The 21,161-nt window shown below is 33.9% G+C and overlaps 1 protein-coding gene across 2 annotated transcripts; it reads left to right on the top strand.

Annotated features, from left to right (window-relative positions):
- The first annotated feature begins 1,679 nt into the window (after positions 1 to 1,679).
- On the top strand, positions 1,680 to 20,405 carry LOC132732511 (fibrinogen beta chain-like). 2 transcript variants are annotated; one of them, XM_060718955.1, is made up of 12 exons: positions 1,680 to 1,848; positions 3,592 to 3,674; positions 4,676 to 4,747; positions 5,445 to 5,547; positions 6,469 to 6,563; positions 6,904 to 6,972; positions 11,549 to 11,729; positions 12,702 to 12,809; positions 13,329 to 13,465; positions 14,438 to 14,534; positions 19,619 to 19,786; positions 20,001 to 20,405. In XM_060718955.1, the coding sequence occupies exons 1-12, from the start codon at positions 1,791 to 1,793 to the stop codon at positions 20,273 to 20,275; spliced, it is 1,446 nt and encodes a 481-aa protein (XP_060574938.1). In that variant the 5' UTR covers positions 1,680 to 1,790; the 3' UTR covers positions 20,276 to 20,405. The 2 variants fall into 2 exon arrangements, with proteins under 2 accessions (XP_060574938.1, XP_060574939.1); XM_060718956.1 differs by lacking the exon at positions 12,702 to 12,809 and having other exon boundaries at positions 1,681 to 1,848.
- The last annotated feature ends 756 nt before the right edge of the window (positions 20,406 to 21,161 follow it).

The following is a 21,161-nucleotide window of genomic DNA, read 5'->3' as shown; positions in this document are numbered from 1 at the left end:
ATTTACTAAATATGTCACACTACAAACACCATAGCTGAGATATTTGTCATGTGGACCACAAAATAAATGGTATTTATCATGGCCCATGGGTCAACATTGGCTCCGCATCGGAGGTTACTGAGTTATACTCGAAGTCACTTCTTACGCGTCATCACTTATTTCACGGTAATGGCATATTTTTATGTGACCAGTGATAGAATTGGTCAGAATTGACATATTTTATTCATACACCTAAACAACAAAGTTCTTGTGAAAAATATTTTAAATCTATAGATTTTGACAACATTTTACAAACTTCTGCAAAAAAACAACGATAGTCCGTTAAATTTGTGCATACATGTACGTCTGTTCTAAATAATCTTGTTTGTTGAAAAAATAAATTTTGAGTTACAATGTAAAGATACTTTAAATATTTGAAATGATGCAAAATAACATGTACACTTTTAACTAAAACATGAAAAAACTGAAATAAAACACCATTACTGTGATTTAAATGATGACATACTGTTTTTAAAATGGCCGACATATGGTCTACATCTGGCACATTAAAACTGATTTTAACTGAATATATTGTTGTTTCATTGTCATACAGCAGAAAATACCTATATGTTACAGCTTATGACAATTTTTGTACCATAATTTTTGTGTTGTTTTCTTATTTGCTTCAAAGCGTGAAGTACCGTGAACTAAGAGGAGCACAGTAAAATACATTTTTGTGGAGGAAAACACATTTATGTCGATGAAACTACAATGCATAGACTTTACACATTGTATTGCTGGCCTTTTCAAACTGGTATTAGTATTAGTCATGCGCCTTGGGTCAATGTTGACCCCACCCATTGGGTCACTTAGTTGATTTAGTCTTAAATAAGAAAACAAATTGCAGTCTTATTTTGTGGAACTTCAATGCCAAGAGCTAAGATATTTAGCATGTAGCTTTACCTTGTAAACAATATTTATCATGCCCCTTGTGTCAAAATAAAATTGGCCCGCCTCGGGGTCACTTGAACATAAGAAAACACATTTCAGTCTAATTGCGCGAAACTACAAAGCCCAGATCTTAGATATTTGGTATGTGACATCAAGTTATAATAATCTTACCCTCAGGCACCGGAAGTCATGGGAGCTTTACCTAGACTATATGAGACACATCTAATCTTTTTGCTGATAAATTCTATGCGTCTATATTTGGCATATAGCAGTGCCTATTACCTCTATAATAAAAGTCTTATGAATCATGCACTTATCGTAAAACATGCTCCCACCTTGTAGGTTATAAAGTATAACAAGGATAATTTAGATAAAACAGTTTTCAGACATGTTTCTTGACTGGGTCTCTACCCTAATGGAATGGGTTTAATTGCGTTTGCGCATGCGTTAGTAGCTGACATTTGTTAGATACTCAATATCTCACTGGAACGAGACTCTCCAACAAAAGTTTCTTTTTATTCTGAAAAAAAAATTGCAGAGTGATGTTTGAAACAACTATTATACTTTATAACAAATTTTAAAATATTTTATGTTTCTTATGCTTTCCCGTTTGCCTCCAAAGCGTAGCTTGTAAAAAAAATAAGTGTACTGGTTTACGTTGTTATCTCTACCTTTAGAAAAGTGATGCCGTGTAATCTTAATATATAACAAACGTTTAATTTGTACATCTAAGGACCCTTCGTCACACATTAGATAAACTGAATATATAGTAACTGACCGATTTTCTTTTTCCTTATCGACACAGCTAAAATAATGTGATATTTTCATTCCTCTCCGCTCAGTGTGTATCAATACATTAAATGAATAGAATGGCCTCGAAGATTCTGCTTCTGCTTCTCGCAGCAGCATTACCAACAGGTATGTCGAACTTATGTTTATCTAACTGCTAATCTTAATAACAATATATACAAGTAACTTTATGCCTAGGGATAGTAATAGCTTGTTGGTTAGTTTGTGAAAGGTTGTTGCTTAATTGAATGATTGCTGAAGGTATTTTAAGCTCGATTTATTTTTGAAGAAAAAAGAGCTATTGGAAGTTGCCGCCGGAAAATCTTTGTCTTATGTCTCCCTAATAGAATACCTTTATTCTCTGACACAACAACCGAGTGAAAAAGAACTTCAAGCTGACTAAACTGACCTCGACCTTCACTCATAATAGACATTGACCTTAAAGTATTCGAATTGTGCTTGATTTTTGCAATATCTGGCTATAACTTTGTTATTTATGAATTCATACTTGGATACAATTTTTCACAGAGCATGTCCTATATGGGAATTTAATTGATTATAACGTTCACTCAGCAATGACCTTGACCTTGAAGGTCAAATAATTGAATTTTGCTTGACTTTTGCTCTTATTGTTTATAATTTTGTTCTTATAAATGTAATGCCTTCCAACTTGAGCACATCAAACTTACTGACAATGTCTTAAAAAGAACAAACCCAACTTGACATTGTCTTGCAAATGACCTGGACATTGAAGGTTAAATTATTGTTATCTCATTTTTTTTTGTTATAATTTGGCATACTTTAGTTAGTGTTAAATGTATTGTCTTCATGCTTTGGTACAGTAATCGATGGGAAAATACATGAGGGAAAATCTTCATTGAGATTTACCTTAGTTTAATCTTGACACTGAAGGTTTTACTAGTAAGATTGCAAAAAATGGCGATATCTTTTTTGTTTATGTATACTTTGGCAAAAGCACATTTAAAACAACACTGACATGTAAAGCAATTCAAATATGACCTTGACCTTTTATTTGGCTTTATATTTACTTGTCTGTAAGGGTAAAATAATGAATTTAGCTAAGATTGTCATAACTTTGTTATTTATTTACGGATTTGATTTATACTATGAAAAAAGAACTCATATGACAAAATAGACAAGTTGAATTATTCTGATATGACATTAACCCTATATTGAACTTGAATGTCAAGGTCAAATTATAGAAATTAGCTTAAGTTGTCATAACTTTTTTTACAGATTTGATTTATTCTTCAAGTTGGATAAAATAGAAAAGATGATAAAACAAGCATGGGGAATTATTCTGATGTAACCTTGACCTTTCTGTTGACCTTGAACGTTATTTAGTAAACATAAAGTGGAGCATCGTCCCCGCCTGGCGGTGGCTCTTGTAGAATAATGGCAATGTATCTCACTTTTATTGCCATATTTAAGATGTAACCTCACTTGCTCCAATTGAAAACTTGCTTCGCCATGACGATAGTGACTTCCTGAAGTATTATATTACCATACTAAATTTATATTCTAAAAATATTAATTCTGTATTTCTGTTCTTGTTGTCCTTATACTTTTTGTTCTTCTCAATATCAGCATCACCATCATCATCATCATCATCACCATCATCGGCGGCGGCGGCAGCAGCAGCAGCAGCAACAACAAAAACAATGACATTTACCCTTTCCGATGTTTGTTTTCTTCAATCCAAAAAAACATGCTTAACTCTTGATATTCCTAGCAATGTAAGTTCAGTTAAGATTTAATCAAGGTTTGTACTTGTACGCTCATCTTACGTATTTTTTTATTGGTACGGATAATATTGACGTACATTTACCGTTTCTTTAATTCTTTATTTAGCACAGGGCCTCACATGTTTACAATGTAGGGGTGTTTCACAGCCAAGGCACTGCAACATCGTGGATGAATGTTACCCAGGAGAGGTAATTAAATGTTGTTTTTGGGTAGTTCTTATTTGGAGTGGGGGGGGGGGGGGTAACAGCGGGCTCGATTAAACTGACGTCATGGCACTTTATCTGTATGAAACCGTTAATCTTTCTGTCAAGTCAGAATAAAAGATATTTTGATGCATAATGCCAAACATATTTTAGAGACATGTTGTTATACATAATTAAATCATTTGCTTAACTCTTTAATCTGAAATATTGAAAAAGTGTCCTCTTTAAGCCCCAAACACTTGTTTTCGTTTGAGGAGTGTTCCTTAAAAAGTGATTTTTTTTTCGGCGCCGCCCCTATCAAAACGATACATCTGGGGGTACAAGAAAAAGGATGGTAGGGGGGCTTGAAAGGAGAGAGGGCGGCACGCAAATAATATTTGGGAGAAGTTAAAATTGCCTCAGATCGATTTTAAGGTAAGGTGTAACCAACACTGAAAAGCCTTTGAATCTTTCTCAATCCATTGATAAGTTGCAGCACTTTGCATCAGTTGTGATTAAAAAATCACCCCAATACAATGATTTTTGGCAATTAAGAGCTGAATTCTCGTTGTCATGATAACAGGAAATTATACAGTAAGCATGTCGTTACAAAATAGATAAATACAGAATCCCTAAAGAAAGCCCAACACGGCAAAATTGAAAATGTTGCAGGCTCGGTTTGATTGAGCCTGTTCATGGATAGATGAAAGACTATGGTCCAGTAAACATTTGTGCCAAGTTTTATCAGTTTAAAATTTTTTATAGTTTCATAGCAATTTAAACCTGTAACAGGAGGCATTTTAATGAAAACAGAGAATTTTCACAAACTGCTTTTGGAATGATGGGTTATAATTGTTAATCTCGTAAAAATAATTATATTGAATTAAATGGAAATTTACAGAAAGACAATGTTGTCCTCTTTATATAACCTTTCAGAGCCGAATCAACAAATAAATGTTTGTTCATATTGGTTACATGGCTAAAGAAATGCAAATACATTTTTCTAGGTTTGTGGTGTAGAAAGGATCAACAACCACCTTGGGCAAACAGTGTATGATGTTGGATGCATACATCAATCGGTGAATATACATTTAAAACACTGTAGTTGTGAGAATTTCTTTTTAAATCTTATGAAAAGTTGATTAAGAACTCTTTTTTGTTCTTTTTTTGTTTTGGACCTTTAGTATTTCACTTTATACATATTATGTATGAATGTATCACTTCACTGTAAATTACTCAAATGTTATGCTTGTTTTCCAATCCATATATATTGTGATGTAAAATGTTACATGCTTGTAAAATTGATAAATAAAATATGATGTCTTAACTAAATTACTCACTGTATATCACTCACTGTGAATCACTCACGACATACCACTCGCTGTAATTATTGTACTTATACATTTTGTATAACTCACTTTATATAACGCACTGTTTATCACTCACTGTGTATCTTTCAATGTGTGAAGGTCTGTCATTGGATATAACTCACTGTATATATTTCGCGTGCGCTACATGCCAATCACTGTTTGACACTCAGTGTACATTTTTCACTGAAATAAAACGATTTATGCTTTAAATATGAATGCATAAAATTGTTTGGTTCTTAAGATATCTCAGGAAAAATATTTTTTGTTCTAAATAGTGTACAAATTTAAGACAGATTATCTCTTCAATCTTTTACATTATCGACATATATCTCATAATAATAAAATCAATGTTTATGAGGCGATACAATGCATGTACCGTTTTGAAAATAATTATATTTGTAATCAGAAATGCTACAACAGTTCTATGAACCAACAAAGTTCCATCAGTAACGAGTGTAAGGAATGCTGTAACACTGACATCTGTAATTCTCAAGGCTGTGGTACACCTGGTAAGGTGATTTACAATTGTGTATAATTATACTATAAGTATGATTAATTCTGCTTCTGCTGGTGATTGTCTATAGCGACTGTTTGCGGAAGTTTGCTTCTCTCGGTGCTTAATATAAGGTACACGGATATTATTTGATAACATTCAATGGAATCAAGGCCAATCGATACTACATATATTACTATAATTGTAGTAAATTACTTTTCATATATTATTTGACTATGATTATTACGTCATTTATATTTGGTTAAATACCGTAACAATTATATTTTTTTCAGTCTAAACTTACCATATTCAAAACAAAGTATCAATTCATTTGATAGTTTCAGCATATGTAATTTAGCTCGATTTCGAAACAGGTTCTTGCCACTTTTATCAATCACTTTCGAGTCAGCTTCCTGGAACTTACTAGTACTGGTGTCATATGAAGAAACATGATCGTGAACCGAGCAGGGCTCGAACCCATCATTTGTTGAGAGACAGACGTTTTATCCACTAGGTTATCCTTCCCCTCTTTTATATAACATCAGGACATGCGAATGTGCAATTAACAGGATTAGCTCATAGTCTTATCCCTTAATTCTATGGGTTCTTATTGTTATAGACATTTTGTTTCCTTCATTTGAATAACCTATATCTGACAAGCCAACGGACCACTTTCCTGATGTAAATACAAGTCATAGCACTAGTATAGGGTTTGAGAAAGTCACACATACCGAAACTCAAGCAAACAAGATTTCCTTATTAAATGAGTGTCACCATAGGTGTGTCGATTATTCTGCCTTGAAACATGTACGGAAGAGCACTTAAAGTGTTTTCCCGCCTGTGAAGGATATCTTTATCGAGTCTGAAAGTTTTCAATGAAGATTCATATAATTCTCCAGAATTATTATGTTGATTTTTATTATTGTTATGTAAACAGGTTATCCACAAAACAGAGGTCCAATTTGTCACTTCTGTCCATTTCATACGAGTATTAATATGTGTAATGAAATCGCTTTCTGTGAAGTGGGCGAAGTAAGTATATCATTAATTGTATTTTCTACCTCCACGCTTTCAATTTTTAGCTGATAAAATAAAAAGTAACCTTTATTGGTTTTCATTTTCACTCTCGAGTAATCGCATTCTTAATATTTTTTTTTGTAATTTGTGGCGTAAGACAGTAAGTTGTGGCCACATACAAGATATTAAGTTGTGACGATAAGATAATATTATGATAAGAAAATACTACATATGAAATCTTAATTCCACCATACGAATGCTATATTATTTATTGTTTGCTTATATTCTCAATTTCTGTTTGTCATTCAAGTACATGTTATATATAAATTGATACATTTTTATTTCAAATTTTCAGGTATGCAAGTATTCTGTTTTAAAAGAGTTCGGGGATACCATTTACTCTAGTGAATGCTCTAACAAACACGTAAGTTTATGCTTGTTTATTTATATGTCGGACTCCGTTCTTGTAAGTTTTATTATATTTATTTCCTTTGTTTTGCTTCTTTACTTATAACTATATCCTTTCGTATTTTTTTCACATTCATACTTTTATTTATTTTGTTGTCTTTATTCAATTATTTGTGAAGTGTTTTTTGAGTGCGGCATACGCTGAGTCTGGCTCCGTTATATCTGTGTGGGACATTTGTGCAGGTCGAATATTTTCTTTACATCGACATGGCATATTGAAAAATGCAACTGTTGCTCGGATATATTATATGTTATTTTGGTTTTGGAGTGATATATGTGGATATATTACCTGTTAAGATTTTATATCACCCGAGCCGTTAGGCGAGGGTGATATTTTATCTTGGCAGGTAATATATCCACATATATCACTCCAAAACCAAAATTATAATTTTATTACCCTTCCCCTGCCGAGTTTAGACGATTTTTTAAAAAATCATTGCTGTTTCAAATGAAACGTCGAAATAAGATTCCCTGTAGGATACCTCTTCGTCACAACATGACGTCACATAAATACATGACGTATTTTTCCCGTACCTTACGAAAGTAAAAAAGAGAAAAGGAGTAGTCTATTGAACGCACTTTTTTGTAATTAATATCAAAGCTTTCACAAGGTCATATTTGTTTTCGATACTGATGGTAATATGTATCATTACTCTACTTTGGTATATATTGATCATTTGACAGTTAAAAAGTGCTTTTAAATCGGAATTTACACCGCGTAAAATCGAACCGTACGCGCATCACCTCAGCGCATGTTGTTTACAACGTTGGGTACCAAACGGGGAAATTTAGTGTGTATATTACCCGTCTGGCTCGGTTATATCAATTTCTTTCGGGTGATCAATATCCAATCAAAAAAGGCGGAAAAAATCTGGAAGGGTAATAAATCGTTTTGTGTTTAACAGGGGTCTGTCCGCCCGTTCAGCCACAAAAAGAGCTTTCGTTGTAGGGTACACAACCTAGTCACCAGTTATTCCCTTAAAGGCTTTTTTAAAGTGGTGATTGATGAACTCCGAGAAATTTCCGTTCGGTTATCAACCACAGAGATGTATGTATGTATGTATGTATGTATGTATGTATGTATGTATGTATGTATGTATGTATGTATGTATGATGTATGTATGTATGTATGTATGTATGTATGTATGTATGTATGTATGTATGTATGTATGTATGTATGTATGTATGTATGTGTATGTATGTATGTATGTATGTACAGTAGGGTGAACGTTTCAGTTTACACGCAAAACGCACTCTCTGGAAAAAACGCACGCACGTTACACGCTATACGAACAAACGTTACACGCATGCTTTACCAAACGATATACGCAGACGCACGCAAAAACGATATACGCTAAACAAAATACGCTAAACGATATACGCACGCTAAATCGCACGCGAAATAAAAACGTTTCTAAACAAAACGTTTTTAAACGGATTTATGTTTATGTTAGAGTTGTAATGCACTCAACTTGGCACAAAATTATTTTTGTCGTGCAGTCTAAACAAATGTGTTTTAAAATTATAAGCTATCATGCGCTAATATTAAAAAATAATTCTACGGATTCTTCTTTATGCGCAATTGTGAAAAAAACTCTAGATAGACGTTTATCACATCTAAACCGCTTCCAGCGTAAATAAAAATAAAAAGAATGGTAGAAACTTTAGCAAATCAACGATCAAATCATCGAGTTAAATACACAGAAGCGAACGGAATTAATAGGACTTTTTTAAACAAAAAGAAAAACTACGTTGCAGAAGGTGTAAATCTATATGTGAACAACGCGCGTCGATGTACGGTGTCCATGGTACTTAATCATAGGGTCACTAACTAGATAGAATGTTAGAGTTAACAACACTTAATTTATGTTATTTATAGAAATGTTTTTACTTAAAAAAGAACTGAAAAATATAAATATATAAAGTTAATCATCGCTAAGACTATATTGTTCTAAGCTAATGACAGAAGCAGACGCACTCTATTTAAACGTTCTGGACCAAACGATAAACGGACGCATACGCACGCTAAACGATAGCAAACGCACGCACTCAAACGCACGATAAACGTTTGTAAGCGATGCACGCTTGAGAAAGCGTTTTAGCAAACGCACGTTGTACGATATACGCACGCACGTTACACGAAAAACGAACGCACAAAAAACGCCATTTTTGACAACCGAAACGTTCACCCTACTGTATTTATGTGGACTGGTTCCCTTATATTTTTATATGAATGAAAATAGTCCAAACCGGTGAAATAAGAATAGTATTATTTTACATAGCAAATGATATAGAACAGATGATTTTATTTTGTTTGCCTTTCCATTTAAATCATTCTATATCATTCCTCACAGATCAATTGAGGTTGTCTCATGTGACTGTATTGGTAAGTTTGGGGCCAAGTGCCGTCAATACTCTAAAGAATATATGTCATATTTGGTTGTAAAGTAAAAATATTGTATTTGTTTAAATGGCTTTAGTTTGTCGAACATTTTAGGAGTCTGGTTGATATGGGAATGGGTTTAACTTAACTTCGTCTTTAGGCATTCTTATCCAAATTCATACCGGTATTATATGCTGGCATAATTTTTGGAAACGTCTAGGATGGGTTCGCGATCTATGCGATGTTTTTATGATTACTTTAAGAAAAATTAAATCGCACGAATTTTTTCAACATGTTGAAAATTCAAGCGACAAGAAAACGAAGGCATGCGACTCGAGCGACGAAATTGAGATCTTTCGAGACATTTTTGAAACCATCTCGCGAATGCTGTTCGCAAGTATGTCGCTCACATTCGCAGCTCAGTGTGTGCGACATGGGATTAAGTGTTACACTAAACTGCGACCCCTGGCGAGTTGTTTAACACAAAAATTTAAGACACATTTTACAAATTTCAGCAACAAAATCTCGCGCGATGTTTCTCGTTCTTATAACTGCGACATGAATGCGAACGTCGCCAGACTGTTGCGCGAATGTCGCACGCATTTCGGGGAAATATCTCCTGTGTCATCAATTATGCCGGCCGAAGATAGCGCGATTAATGCACGACTATCGCACGATACCTTTTGTCATCTGTTTGTATGATGGTGAAAATTTTTGTATTAGCGCATTACGAATTCATGACAGTAACGAGAAGCAATATAGAAATGAGAAAACTCAGACAAAAATAAAAGCAAAATAAAAACTTGAATTTGAGACATCATTTGAGATGGATCCACCATTTGATGCTTATTTGGCTGTAGATCACAATGACATACTGAACGCGTCAGAACGTATTAGTGATATTACTGCGGTCTAAAAAGTCACGACAAAAGGCGAAGAGAAAAAGAAGGCAAATAAATGGAGGAGTGTATGGTTATAAAAATGACTTTAATGGGACCTTAGTATGGAATGTACAAGAAGCTGATGAAGCACCTAAGAGAAGTGATGAAAGTCTGTCTTTGAGTTGATTCGTTGTCATTCAACATAAAAGTGAAAGATTTAGGCCAAATACATCAACGAAACAAACATCACCTGTTCACTGGATTAAAGCTTGCCATCACACTCGTGTACATTGCGACCGGGAATTTGTTCATGTTGCTGTCTTATGGCTTTCGTATGGCCCACTTCACCGTCGCCAACGATATGATAGGCCATTAATGACCACTATCATTATTAAATTTAAAGAAAAAACAACAAAAATGGAGTGGGGGATGTGGCGCATTGTTTCTCCAAGCAATAGATTTCACATCACTGTTGTTGCAGCATTGATTGCATTCGTGTAAGGATACAAGCTCCGCAGACATCAGGTAGTGTCTACTTCGACATCGAAGGCTTCTACTCGAATATCTTGATGGTTCTGGTAGGCGCCAACTACAAGTTTATACAAGTTCATTTTGTCATATTTAGTGGTGACTATGATGCTGGAGCGTTTTGTGAATGTGGTATACCCAGAGACTGGCTCCGTGATTGCTGCTAGGTGGGGGAAGCCTTAGTGCAGGCCGTATCTTGCGATTTAACATCGGCGTGGCATATTAAAATTGCAACTGTGCTCGAAAGCGTATCAGTTTAAGATTAAATCGCAAGTAGTAGTAGTAGTTTGTGTTTATCGAGTGATCTATCTGCCCGTTAAGTCGCAAAATACATTTTTCGCAGACCCCGGACATGTCACCAGTCATTCCTCTAAAGAGTTATTTTGAAGTCCGAAACGAAGACCTGCAATTCGTGCGAAAACATTGAAAGTTTACGAGACATGTTTGAAACTATCTCGCCAATGCCGTTCGCATGTGTGAGAGAGGTTTTCGTTAGAAATATCCGGAGTATGTGTTGTAAACAATGATAAGTATTGCACTAAACCGTGGAATTCGGATATTTAAGTTATTTTCTCAGGCAATAAGAAACTTAATCATTATAAGTCTTGTAATAAGTAGTTAACCTAAAACAAATTATTTTAATTTGTTTATGATGTTTCGATGAGGGAATGAATCTAAATTCATGACTCGGTTTACGATACCAATTAAAGGCGTAAAGATTTTTTTTCTTTTTCTGTAAGGTATGTCAAAACAGTATCAACCATGGAAATGTAATTGTTGGTCGAGATATCGAAAACTCTCGCTCTATCATACACGACTACTCTTTGAGAAACGACCGTTCTTTGACCGAGCATATTTGCAGCGGATGTTGTGATGTTGACTTATGTTTTAAAGGTTGTAATGAAACAAACGTCTCCATTAGTAAGTATGTTTTCTTGAAGTTAGTATGTTCTTTCTAGTCATGTCTACATGCGAATTAATTTGACCATGTTTTTATGCATTTGGTTTTGTAATATGAATTTCAGATTCTTGAATTCTAAGCGGAATGCTTTATGAATTAAAATTAAAACAATTATGATTCAATAATTGTGAAATTCAGAGAAGAAAATGAAATGAATATATGTCAATATGTTCTATGTGCAACACATGCCTGTTTTTCTGTTTGTTTGTCTGCCTGTTGATTTGTAGTTTTTTTTCTTTGTATGAAATTTTTATTACTGACAATGATAATACATGTATTTAGTTTAGGTGTGACATTCTCCCGTTAAGGATTGAAACTGGACGTTATATCAGTGAAACACCAGAGCAGATAATTTGTTTGTTTTGTACCGATAATAAAATAGAAGATGAAAAGCAATTTTTAGTCCAGTGTCCCTTTACAACAACATCAGAGTAGACATTTTTAGTGAACAATTTATTAATGTAGATTTTATGAACATGAACTATGATATGAAAATGAAATATCTTGTTGTAAGTTTTCAACGAAAATTAGCTAAATACCTTGTTAATTCTGATCTTAAAAGAAAGAAATCATTGTTTAATCGTTGAAATATTCATCCTGCAATATTGTTGATGTGTACAGTATAATAATTTCATGTGAACTATTTAATAAGTATTTATAATGTATATATGTTTCAGGTGACTTATTGGTCCATTGGGCCGGGTGTAATGCTAAATTATTTAATTTCGTTAATTGTAAACTGTCATACACATGTCACTATAGTAAATACTTACTTACTTACTCACTCACTCACTCACTCACTCACTCACTCACTCACTCACTCACTCACTCACCAATCACTCACTCACTCACTCACTCACTCACTCACTCACTCACTCACTCACTCACTCACTCACTCACTCACTTACTTACTTGTATTCCTTTTCCAACAGAAAATCATTGTTCTTCAAGTCCATGTTTACATGGGCAGTGCCAGAACACACCAGCAGGATTCACATGCAAATGCAATTCTCCATACGTCGGCTTGACATGCAACAGTCGTAATGTTTTTCCTGGTGATCAAAGACCATACTTATTATTTGTCATTTACAAGATATATAAAAACGAGTGGTCCAAAGTTTTGCTCCCTTTTATAATCGAGGATAGGTTTATAGTGTTGAATTATTTGTATTGAATGCGACCTAGTTAAGTAAATAATACGGATTAAATATGAAGCTCAAAGAGCAAGTTATTTGGCTCTGTGAATCATTTATTACTCATCAGATTTCTGGTACTGGTCTACGTCAAGTTTCTTCTTTTAGCATTAGAATCGGATCAGCGATTAAATGAAGCTCATTGTAGAACTATTTCTACTGCGAATCAGAATGATTGAGCTAATTTCCGGACTATTTCTTATTTGAATCAATTGAGCGCTTTATCAAACAACAGTTTATTATATGATTCAAGAAAAGACTATTTATAATGTAAACCAGAACTTTTCACAGCATAACCGAACTATTTCCGATTTGAATCCGAATTGCCATGTTTCTGCATCTCTCAATCTCTTTTTCCTGTTATAGGTGGAGCTACTGATTGTTATGATATTTACAAGAATGACAAGGATTCAAAGTCTGGGGTATACAACATTATGCTGTGGAGGTCTAATGAAACTATAAATGTTTACTGCGATATGGATACTTCTCCTCCTGGATGGACGGTAAATATGAAATTAAGAACATGCCATTGTATATACCACTATAAAATGCAACCTTTAATGACGACGGTCGAAATCTGTGGCTCCAAACCTGTGGCCGGGTGGTTAAGTGCATTTTTATATCCTTAACTGTCGTGATACATATCTATCCCAGTGTCTGAGAAGCTACTCATTTGGCCTTTCATAAATGACCGTAGATCTTGTGCGGAAAATGTAATGTTATAGGCTCCTGGGGTCACAATGTCCAATGCACCTTTAAGCGTTTATGAATGACTCTATCCATTAGACATATTATTGTTGCAACGCTTCTCCATTGTCTGCGGTTAATTTATTTCTATTTATATCTGCAGGCTTAATTAGCATTTTTTGCTACATGTTTATGTACGAATGTAACAATGAACTATATGTTTATTAGTATGTCCTATATACGTGTTACATTGAACTGTATGTCTATTGATATTTCTATGTTTCTTGTATGTATAGACGCTGTCACAATGCCTTTTACAATGTACTATATGTATATGTTTGTTGCGATAACATGCCATTGCTTATACACTCAATGTATTGACCGATAAACTTGTCACAATGTTTAACATCCTTTTTGCAATGAATGGCATTTATGCCTGTTACAATGAATCTTATGTATATTGCAATTTCATGTCATGTTTGTTTGTTGTGTACAATGGTCTTTATGTCTGCTGCAAAAGTTTTTAACTTTTTGTTCCTGCATTGTCATGATTGCTTTAATCTTTAATCGCCGAACTGATTTTTGCAGCGACCTAAATATAAGTTGCTACAAATGTGTGTTGAAATAACCTGTAAGTAGATTGCAAGCGCATTTTATGGTATAATTTATGATTTGTGTAGTATGGTTTCTTAATACGACATCTTTGATTTACTTATGTCAGCTGATTTGTATTTTATTCTGTTTTGTTCCAAATTTAGGTTTAAAATATGCCACTTTATATTGCGCAGGTATTCCAGAATAGATTTGATGGATCTGTTGACTTTTACCGCAGCTTTTCAGCATACATGCATGGTTTTGGAAACATAGACGGGGAATATTGGCTTGGTAACAAAAAAACCTTTAAGTAATAAGTTGTTGTTTTACTTTTATCAACTTTCTATATGTAACGGATATTTCGAAATTGTTTATCGTGTAAAATGAGAAATGGCAACCCAATTGATATTCGTTTCACCAAACCGGTTTTATCGAGATTATAAGGTATGGGAAATACCGAATATTGCTGATTAATACGATCTACTGATGTATGTTATACGTTAAATAAAAATAACTTTGCGCAATAATATATCACATTTATAATATTTTCACACATATTGTCTTAGTAAGTTCAAAAGGTTGCAAATCTGATTGATGCATAAATATACTTTTATCTTAAAAAAGCTTTTATGTGTTTCCATGCCTTGAAGTTTTGTGTCTGTATACACATGTACTTAACTTCCCTTTCCAATCTAACATGACATGACACGACACGACAGAAAGCGAATGCAGTAGACACTACTTCAAACCCTTTCTACTTGTCAGACCATTTTACGACGCAAAATTTGAAGTAGTTTCTCGCACATGCACAACTTACGTAGAGCAAAAAATGCAAAACAGTGCGTATACGTCAATATATAATTCCATGTAAGTTGACTGGACACAGTTTTAAATGAAATCATAACTTAAAGCAAACCTTTTAAATAAAAAAGTAAAAGATGCCTTATTACGTTGTTACTATGGTTGCCATTTGAAGAAAATTAAAATTAGAATTCCTTTTAGTGACCCATCGGACTTGAATATCATTGAGATAAACGTTGTAAAAATCAACATTTATCTACTATAGCAAAAAAGGATCTCAACTCGATTCTTCTTCAAATTGTTTAAAAGATAAATCAAAAGTATGAGAGATTGGCATGACATTATGTAATTTAGTTTGGTGAATAAGTAAGTATACAGCTCACCAATGGTGGGAAGAGGAAACAATGCCACGAAGTTTATTAGCATTCTGATAAAGTTAAAACATGTAAATATACACGTATTTAGTTATCAGTTAGCTGATTTATATCAAATTCGACCGTGATACCTATCAGAAAATTTCAAAGTCACATAAATAAGTAAATTAATTTTATAGTATCTTGATAATAGCTGTCACCCAAGTGACGAATGCCCCGAAAAGGTTTCTTAAGCATGCAGGTATTATGAAAAGAATATAGAATGAAAGTAACTAATTGCTTAATATTGATCGTTGTATTATTGTACATGTAATCTGTAATTGTGATAGCGTGTGCCTTCAAAATATAAGAGTGGCCTTTGAAGAGGGACGTGGTTCCTGGACGCGACAGATAGTCGTCATGAGATATACATGTGTGCCAAGTTATTTCAAAATCCCTCAATGCATGACAGAACTACTGTCTGGACATCATTGTTGTGTAGGTGGGGACACACGGACAGACAGGCGGACACGAACCTTAGGCGAGACACGTTCACTTGATGCTGTAGACATTTGTGCCAAGTTATTTTAAAATCCTTCCATGCATGACAAAGTTACAGTCCGGACAGGAATGTGTATCTTCAAACTCTTCTCGAGAGAATGAGTACCTTCAAACTAAGTGTGACATTGACCTTGAAGGTAGGGACATGGGTTTTAGTAGCAACATGTCGGTCTAGATGAGGTAGACATTTATGCCTAGTTATAATAAAATCCTTCGATGTATGACATAGTTACAGTTTAGACACGAATATGTGTACCCATAAACTCTTATTGTGATAAAGTGAAATACAAAATGTTGACTTTGACCTTTGAGGTAGGGTCTTGTTTTTAGACGGGACACATCGTCTTGACTTGGTAGACATTTACGCCTAGTTATTCTAAAATCATTCGTTGCATGACAAAGTTACAGACCGGAAATAAATGTGTGTACATATTAACCTTTTTGTGATAAAGTGAAACTTCAAAATGATAGCGTGACCTTGGCCTTTGAGGTAGGGACATGATTATTGGACGCGACATATTGTCTCTATGTAATAGACATTAATGCCAAGTTATTCTAAAATCCTTTGTTGAATAACAAAGTTACATTCCGGACACGATTGTGTGTACATATTAATTCTAATTGTGATAATATGTAAACTTCAAAATATTAGTGTGACCTTGACCTTTAAGGCAGGGACGTGGTTCTAGACGCAACACACGGTCTTGTTGTGGTAGACATTTGTGACAAGTTATTTTAAAAATCCCTCAATGTATGAAGTGGAGGAAGGATGTGCCACTTAAATTGACCATTTAAGGGCCATTTCTTTTGTTATTTTCTTTTGTTTAATAGAAGGCCGAGGCAATTTATTCTATTGTTACGGAACGAAGTCTATTGTTCTTTTTTGTTCTGTTTACTGTTAGATGGCCCCCTTACCCTATTTGGTTGCTCGCACAGGCAGACGGACGGACAGACAGACAGTGCGATTTTAATATGCCTCCCTTCGGGGGCATATTAAAGTTATAAAAACAATTAATTTTAGCAAAATAACTCTTTTTATTTAATTTATCTTAATACATTTTCATTTTTCATTTTTGTTTATTTCAATTATCATAATTCACGAAATATACAAAAGCGTCCCGTTTAAATGCCTCTATAAATAACTAGCTTAACAATCAACAACATGAAAGGAAGTGTACAGTAACAGTTATCTGTTTAATAAAGTCGTATAATAATACTTTCAACCGATGAACCATAAAAACCTCTTCATCAGAGTAATGTTTAATAATTATGTTGGTTAAAATAAAGTTCCGCTTATTTCTTATATTTGTTTTAAATTTCAAATAAAATTTTGGGTGATAAAACTTACCGCTTTAATAGGTTATTTACCGATTGACATTACTTGTATTTTCATACAATTGTAAGAGTACAATGAGAATATAACCAGAATGTATCAGTGTCTTTCAATTTTTGAGAAACCATGGATTCATAAATGCAAAAAAGTTCAAATTAATTTCCCGTCGGTCATTTATCAAACAACTTGATTCCTTTGGATTCGTGTGAAGCGTTTATTTACCCATCTAATATTGATAAAAAGAAAGAATGCGCATGCGGAAGGTACTACATCTGATTAAAACGTCTATACCGCTTTTCTACTTTGTTTGATTATCCCTCCGACAAACGAAGTTTGAAGGGGTATACTGGTAGTCATCTGGTGGTTGTCGGTCGGTCTGTTGCACAATTCTTTTCCGGGACATATCTCTGAAACTGCAAAAATATCAACTTCAAATTTTGTAGGTAGATAGACCTCATTAAGTAGAAGTACAAAGTAAAAGAACCGTAACTCTGTTTACCATAATTTTGGAGTCATTTTCCTTTGTTCATATTACACTTTCAACATTATCCGGGACATAACCCTTAAACGACAAGGGGTATAAACAAGAAACTTTGTAGGTATATAGATCTTATTAAGTTAAAGTTCAATGCATAAGAACTATAACTCTGCCTTGTCTAAGTTTGGAGTTATTTCCCTTCGTTCATTTCAACACTTTGCACTTTGTCCGGGACATAACATTTAAAATCACAAGGGATATAACCGAGAAACTTAGTAGGTGGATAGATCTCATTTAGAGGAAGTGCATTGTAAAATAACCGTAATCAACTTTTACTTTTTTGGAGTTATTGCCCTTTGTTTTTTTTACCTTTCAACTTTGTTCGTGACACAACTTGGGGAATATAAAAGGTAACAACTTAAACTTTTGTAGGTATATAATCTCACAATCTCTGAGTAGAAGTGAAGTGAATAAAAACTGTAACCCTTCCACATAATTTTGGAGTTATTGCCTTTTGTTCATTTTTACACTGAGCTTTGTCAAGGTCATAACTTGAGAACTATGAAATCTATTAACATGAAAATAGATTGGTAGATAAATCTCACTGAGTAAAGTGAAGAAATCTCAGAGAGAAAGAACTATTGGCTTTAAAATAAGTCATGATAACTTTAAACCCAAACTTTGATTTATCTTATTGATGTTAGACTAGACAAATAATTAAAAGCAACATTTAAACAATATCTATAAACATTCTATAAGCATTCTCCGTATTTGCAACATTATTAACTTAAAATCACGTTTTATGACAAGTTCGTTTCGGGGGTATTGGGCACTTGTGTGACATTTTTTCTAATTTCTTAGAGCGCCAAGAAGTCGAAAGAAACTATGATTACGTTCATGTAGATAGAGACTTTAAGACGAGCCATCGCAATTTAGGCTTTGCTACGGAGATTCTTTTGCGTTATATTGCGTTTTTTATGACGTTAAGATAAGCGAGCTTCGGTGTTCGTTAGGCCCATTTAATCTTTACGGCTACCATTTTGTTTTTTCACACATGCACACATGCGCTTACACTGCGTTCTAAAGTTCATGTTTATGTACAGGTTTTTATCATTTTCCTCATTAAACTCATGCTCGTCCCGGGGTTTTCTACGCCGTTAAGTCTTCTTTCTCTGTTATAAAAATGCTCTTTACTCACCTAAAAATCGTTTACATGATGCACCTGTAAATCAGCAGGTAATCGGCCAGCATGCGACCTTTTATAATCCATGTTGAAATGAATGTTTATTTGTATAAATTGTTGCATCATTGATACAACTTTGTTCATTGTCTATGTCATGAAACGTCACTCAACGCTTTGTGGTCGCCATTTAGGTTCAAACAATTGTTGTAAAAGTGTTGTAGAAAAGCAGTAGAAATACGACGAAATATCCGTGCAAGTGTTAGGTTCAAACCCAAAGCTTGCATTCCGACCACTTTGGCGTATCCATTGCTTTCAATGTGATGATAATTTCGAGAATATACCTTTGCCAGATCGTTGAGCATGATTACAGTTTACGCCTTCGGTCGGTTTTCTGTGTGATGCCACTTTCATGTTGCGATGATGATGCTTGCGATCGGACAACGATCCCAACGGTAGTTTACTTCTAGGAATCGTTGAGAATGCCTTTCTGATGTGACAAGTGTTGTAGTGTAAAAATACCTTAAAATATGGATTGTTTTGGATAACATTTTAAAACAAAATGTAACCATTGATCTAAATAGTCAGATAAAAAGTTTTTTGAATTTAAATTTACAATGAAGTGCTTACCTACGATATAAAATCTATTACCTAGTGCAATTTTCACAGGACTGCGTTTTATCGAAGAAATGACGAGACAATATGAGAGTGTGCTTAGGATTGACCTTCTTTCTGCAAATCATTCGCACGTGCATGAAATATTTCAAAACTTCAGCTTGTCGAACTATCCGAATTTCAGATTGTATCTCGGAAACCAAACCGTTGAAGGAATACCAGGTGAATATAATGTCATTTAGCACCTCAGTTGAAAACCTAGTTACATTTGTAGCATGTATATTTCTGATAACATAAATCATTATGAAATTCATAAGATTGATGAACAGATGCATTTTTAACATTTTTTAAGATATTGAATAGAATTAAAAAGAGATCTTATACCTGAACAAATATTGATGATATTATTTATTTTTGAATCTTTGTATTAATATAGATAACAAAAAAGGATTCATTGATCTAAACGGACAGGGCTTTACCACATATGACCACGACGTTGATAGAATTCGTGGTGAAAATTGCGCAATATTGACTCATGGTGGGTGGTGGTACCAACAGTGCACAACGGCAAACTTGAACGGTCAGTATGTTAACCCACCAGGATCCATTTCCTCTATAAACGGCGGCTCTGGAGGCTTCATTTACTTTGACTGGCAAGGTGTAAACACTCTTAAAGCTTCTAAGATGATGTTCAGGAAACAGTACCAATAAAACACTCCCGTAAAATTATCCTCGTTTCCTTTTCCCTCTTATATAAACATTATATTAAGATTAAAGATAGTTCAAATATAAACCGACTGTCTAAGCCTAAATTTATTTCACTTTATTTTTGTTTTGGAAGATATTTATACTTGATACAAAAAAAGACCGGGCAGAATGCAACATGAGACAAAGTAAAACGCTGGCTTATTATACATATATTTTGTAAAATCTATATTAAATTAAGAACATTGGACAACTCTCAACCACAAAGATGAGATAAAAGTTTCAATATAATATAAAGTAGATGAATTTATGTTTGTACTATAGTTGTGGTCGCGCATCCCAATTAGCAAATTTAGCGTTTACATGGACTGTTAAATCACAAAAGAATATGTTATCGCCTCATATTTCTATTCAAAGCAACCAGAGTACGATAAAATAAACTCTTCTTCTTAAACTTGAAACTATTCTCAAAGGAAAAGATTAAACCGTATATTGTTGCTGATATTTATGCAACTAAGACTGTTGTTTTTAACAGACATTGAAATTTTTTTAAAACAAGAACAAACAAAATAAATACAGTGAAATTCCTTATTTTATGATCGATGCAATGCAAGGACAGCAGGTGAATCTGTTAACGATTATTAACTCCGGTGATGAATTGATACTTCATCACAAATACACGGAAATGGTTTGCTTAATGCGATAGCTTGTGGGAATCTAAAGATAAGTTTAAGTTACCAAGATTGCGACTATAAACATACCGTTTGTATGGAAAAAAAATTGATGTGATAGAATGTAAACTTTTTATAAAAGTTTTTTTATGGCAAACCAGATGTTATCTTTTAAAAATAATGTGTATGACAGTTTACAGTTTTATTTGAAATAAGATTCA

Source organism: Ruditapes philippinarum, unplaced genomic scaffold (genome assembly GCF_026571515.1).
Source record: "Ruditapes philippinarum isolate M1 unplaced genomic scaffold, ASM2657151v2 ctg2392_1_1_1_1, whole genome shotgun sequence".
NCBI lineage: Eukaryota > Metazoa > Mollusca > Bivalvia > Venerida > Veneridae > Ruditapes > Ruditapes philippinarum.
The sequence above is the reverse complement of the archived record's forward strand: the minus strand, read 5'-3'. Positions and strand labels throughout refer to the sequence as shown.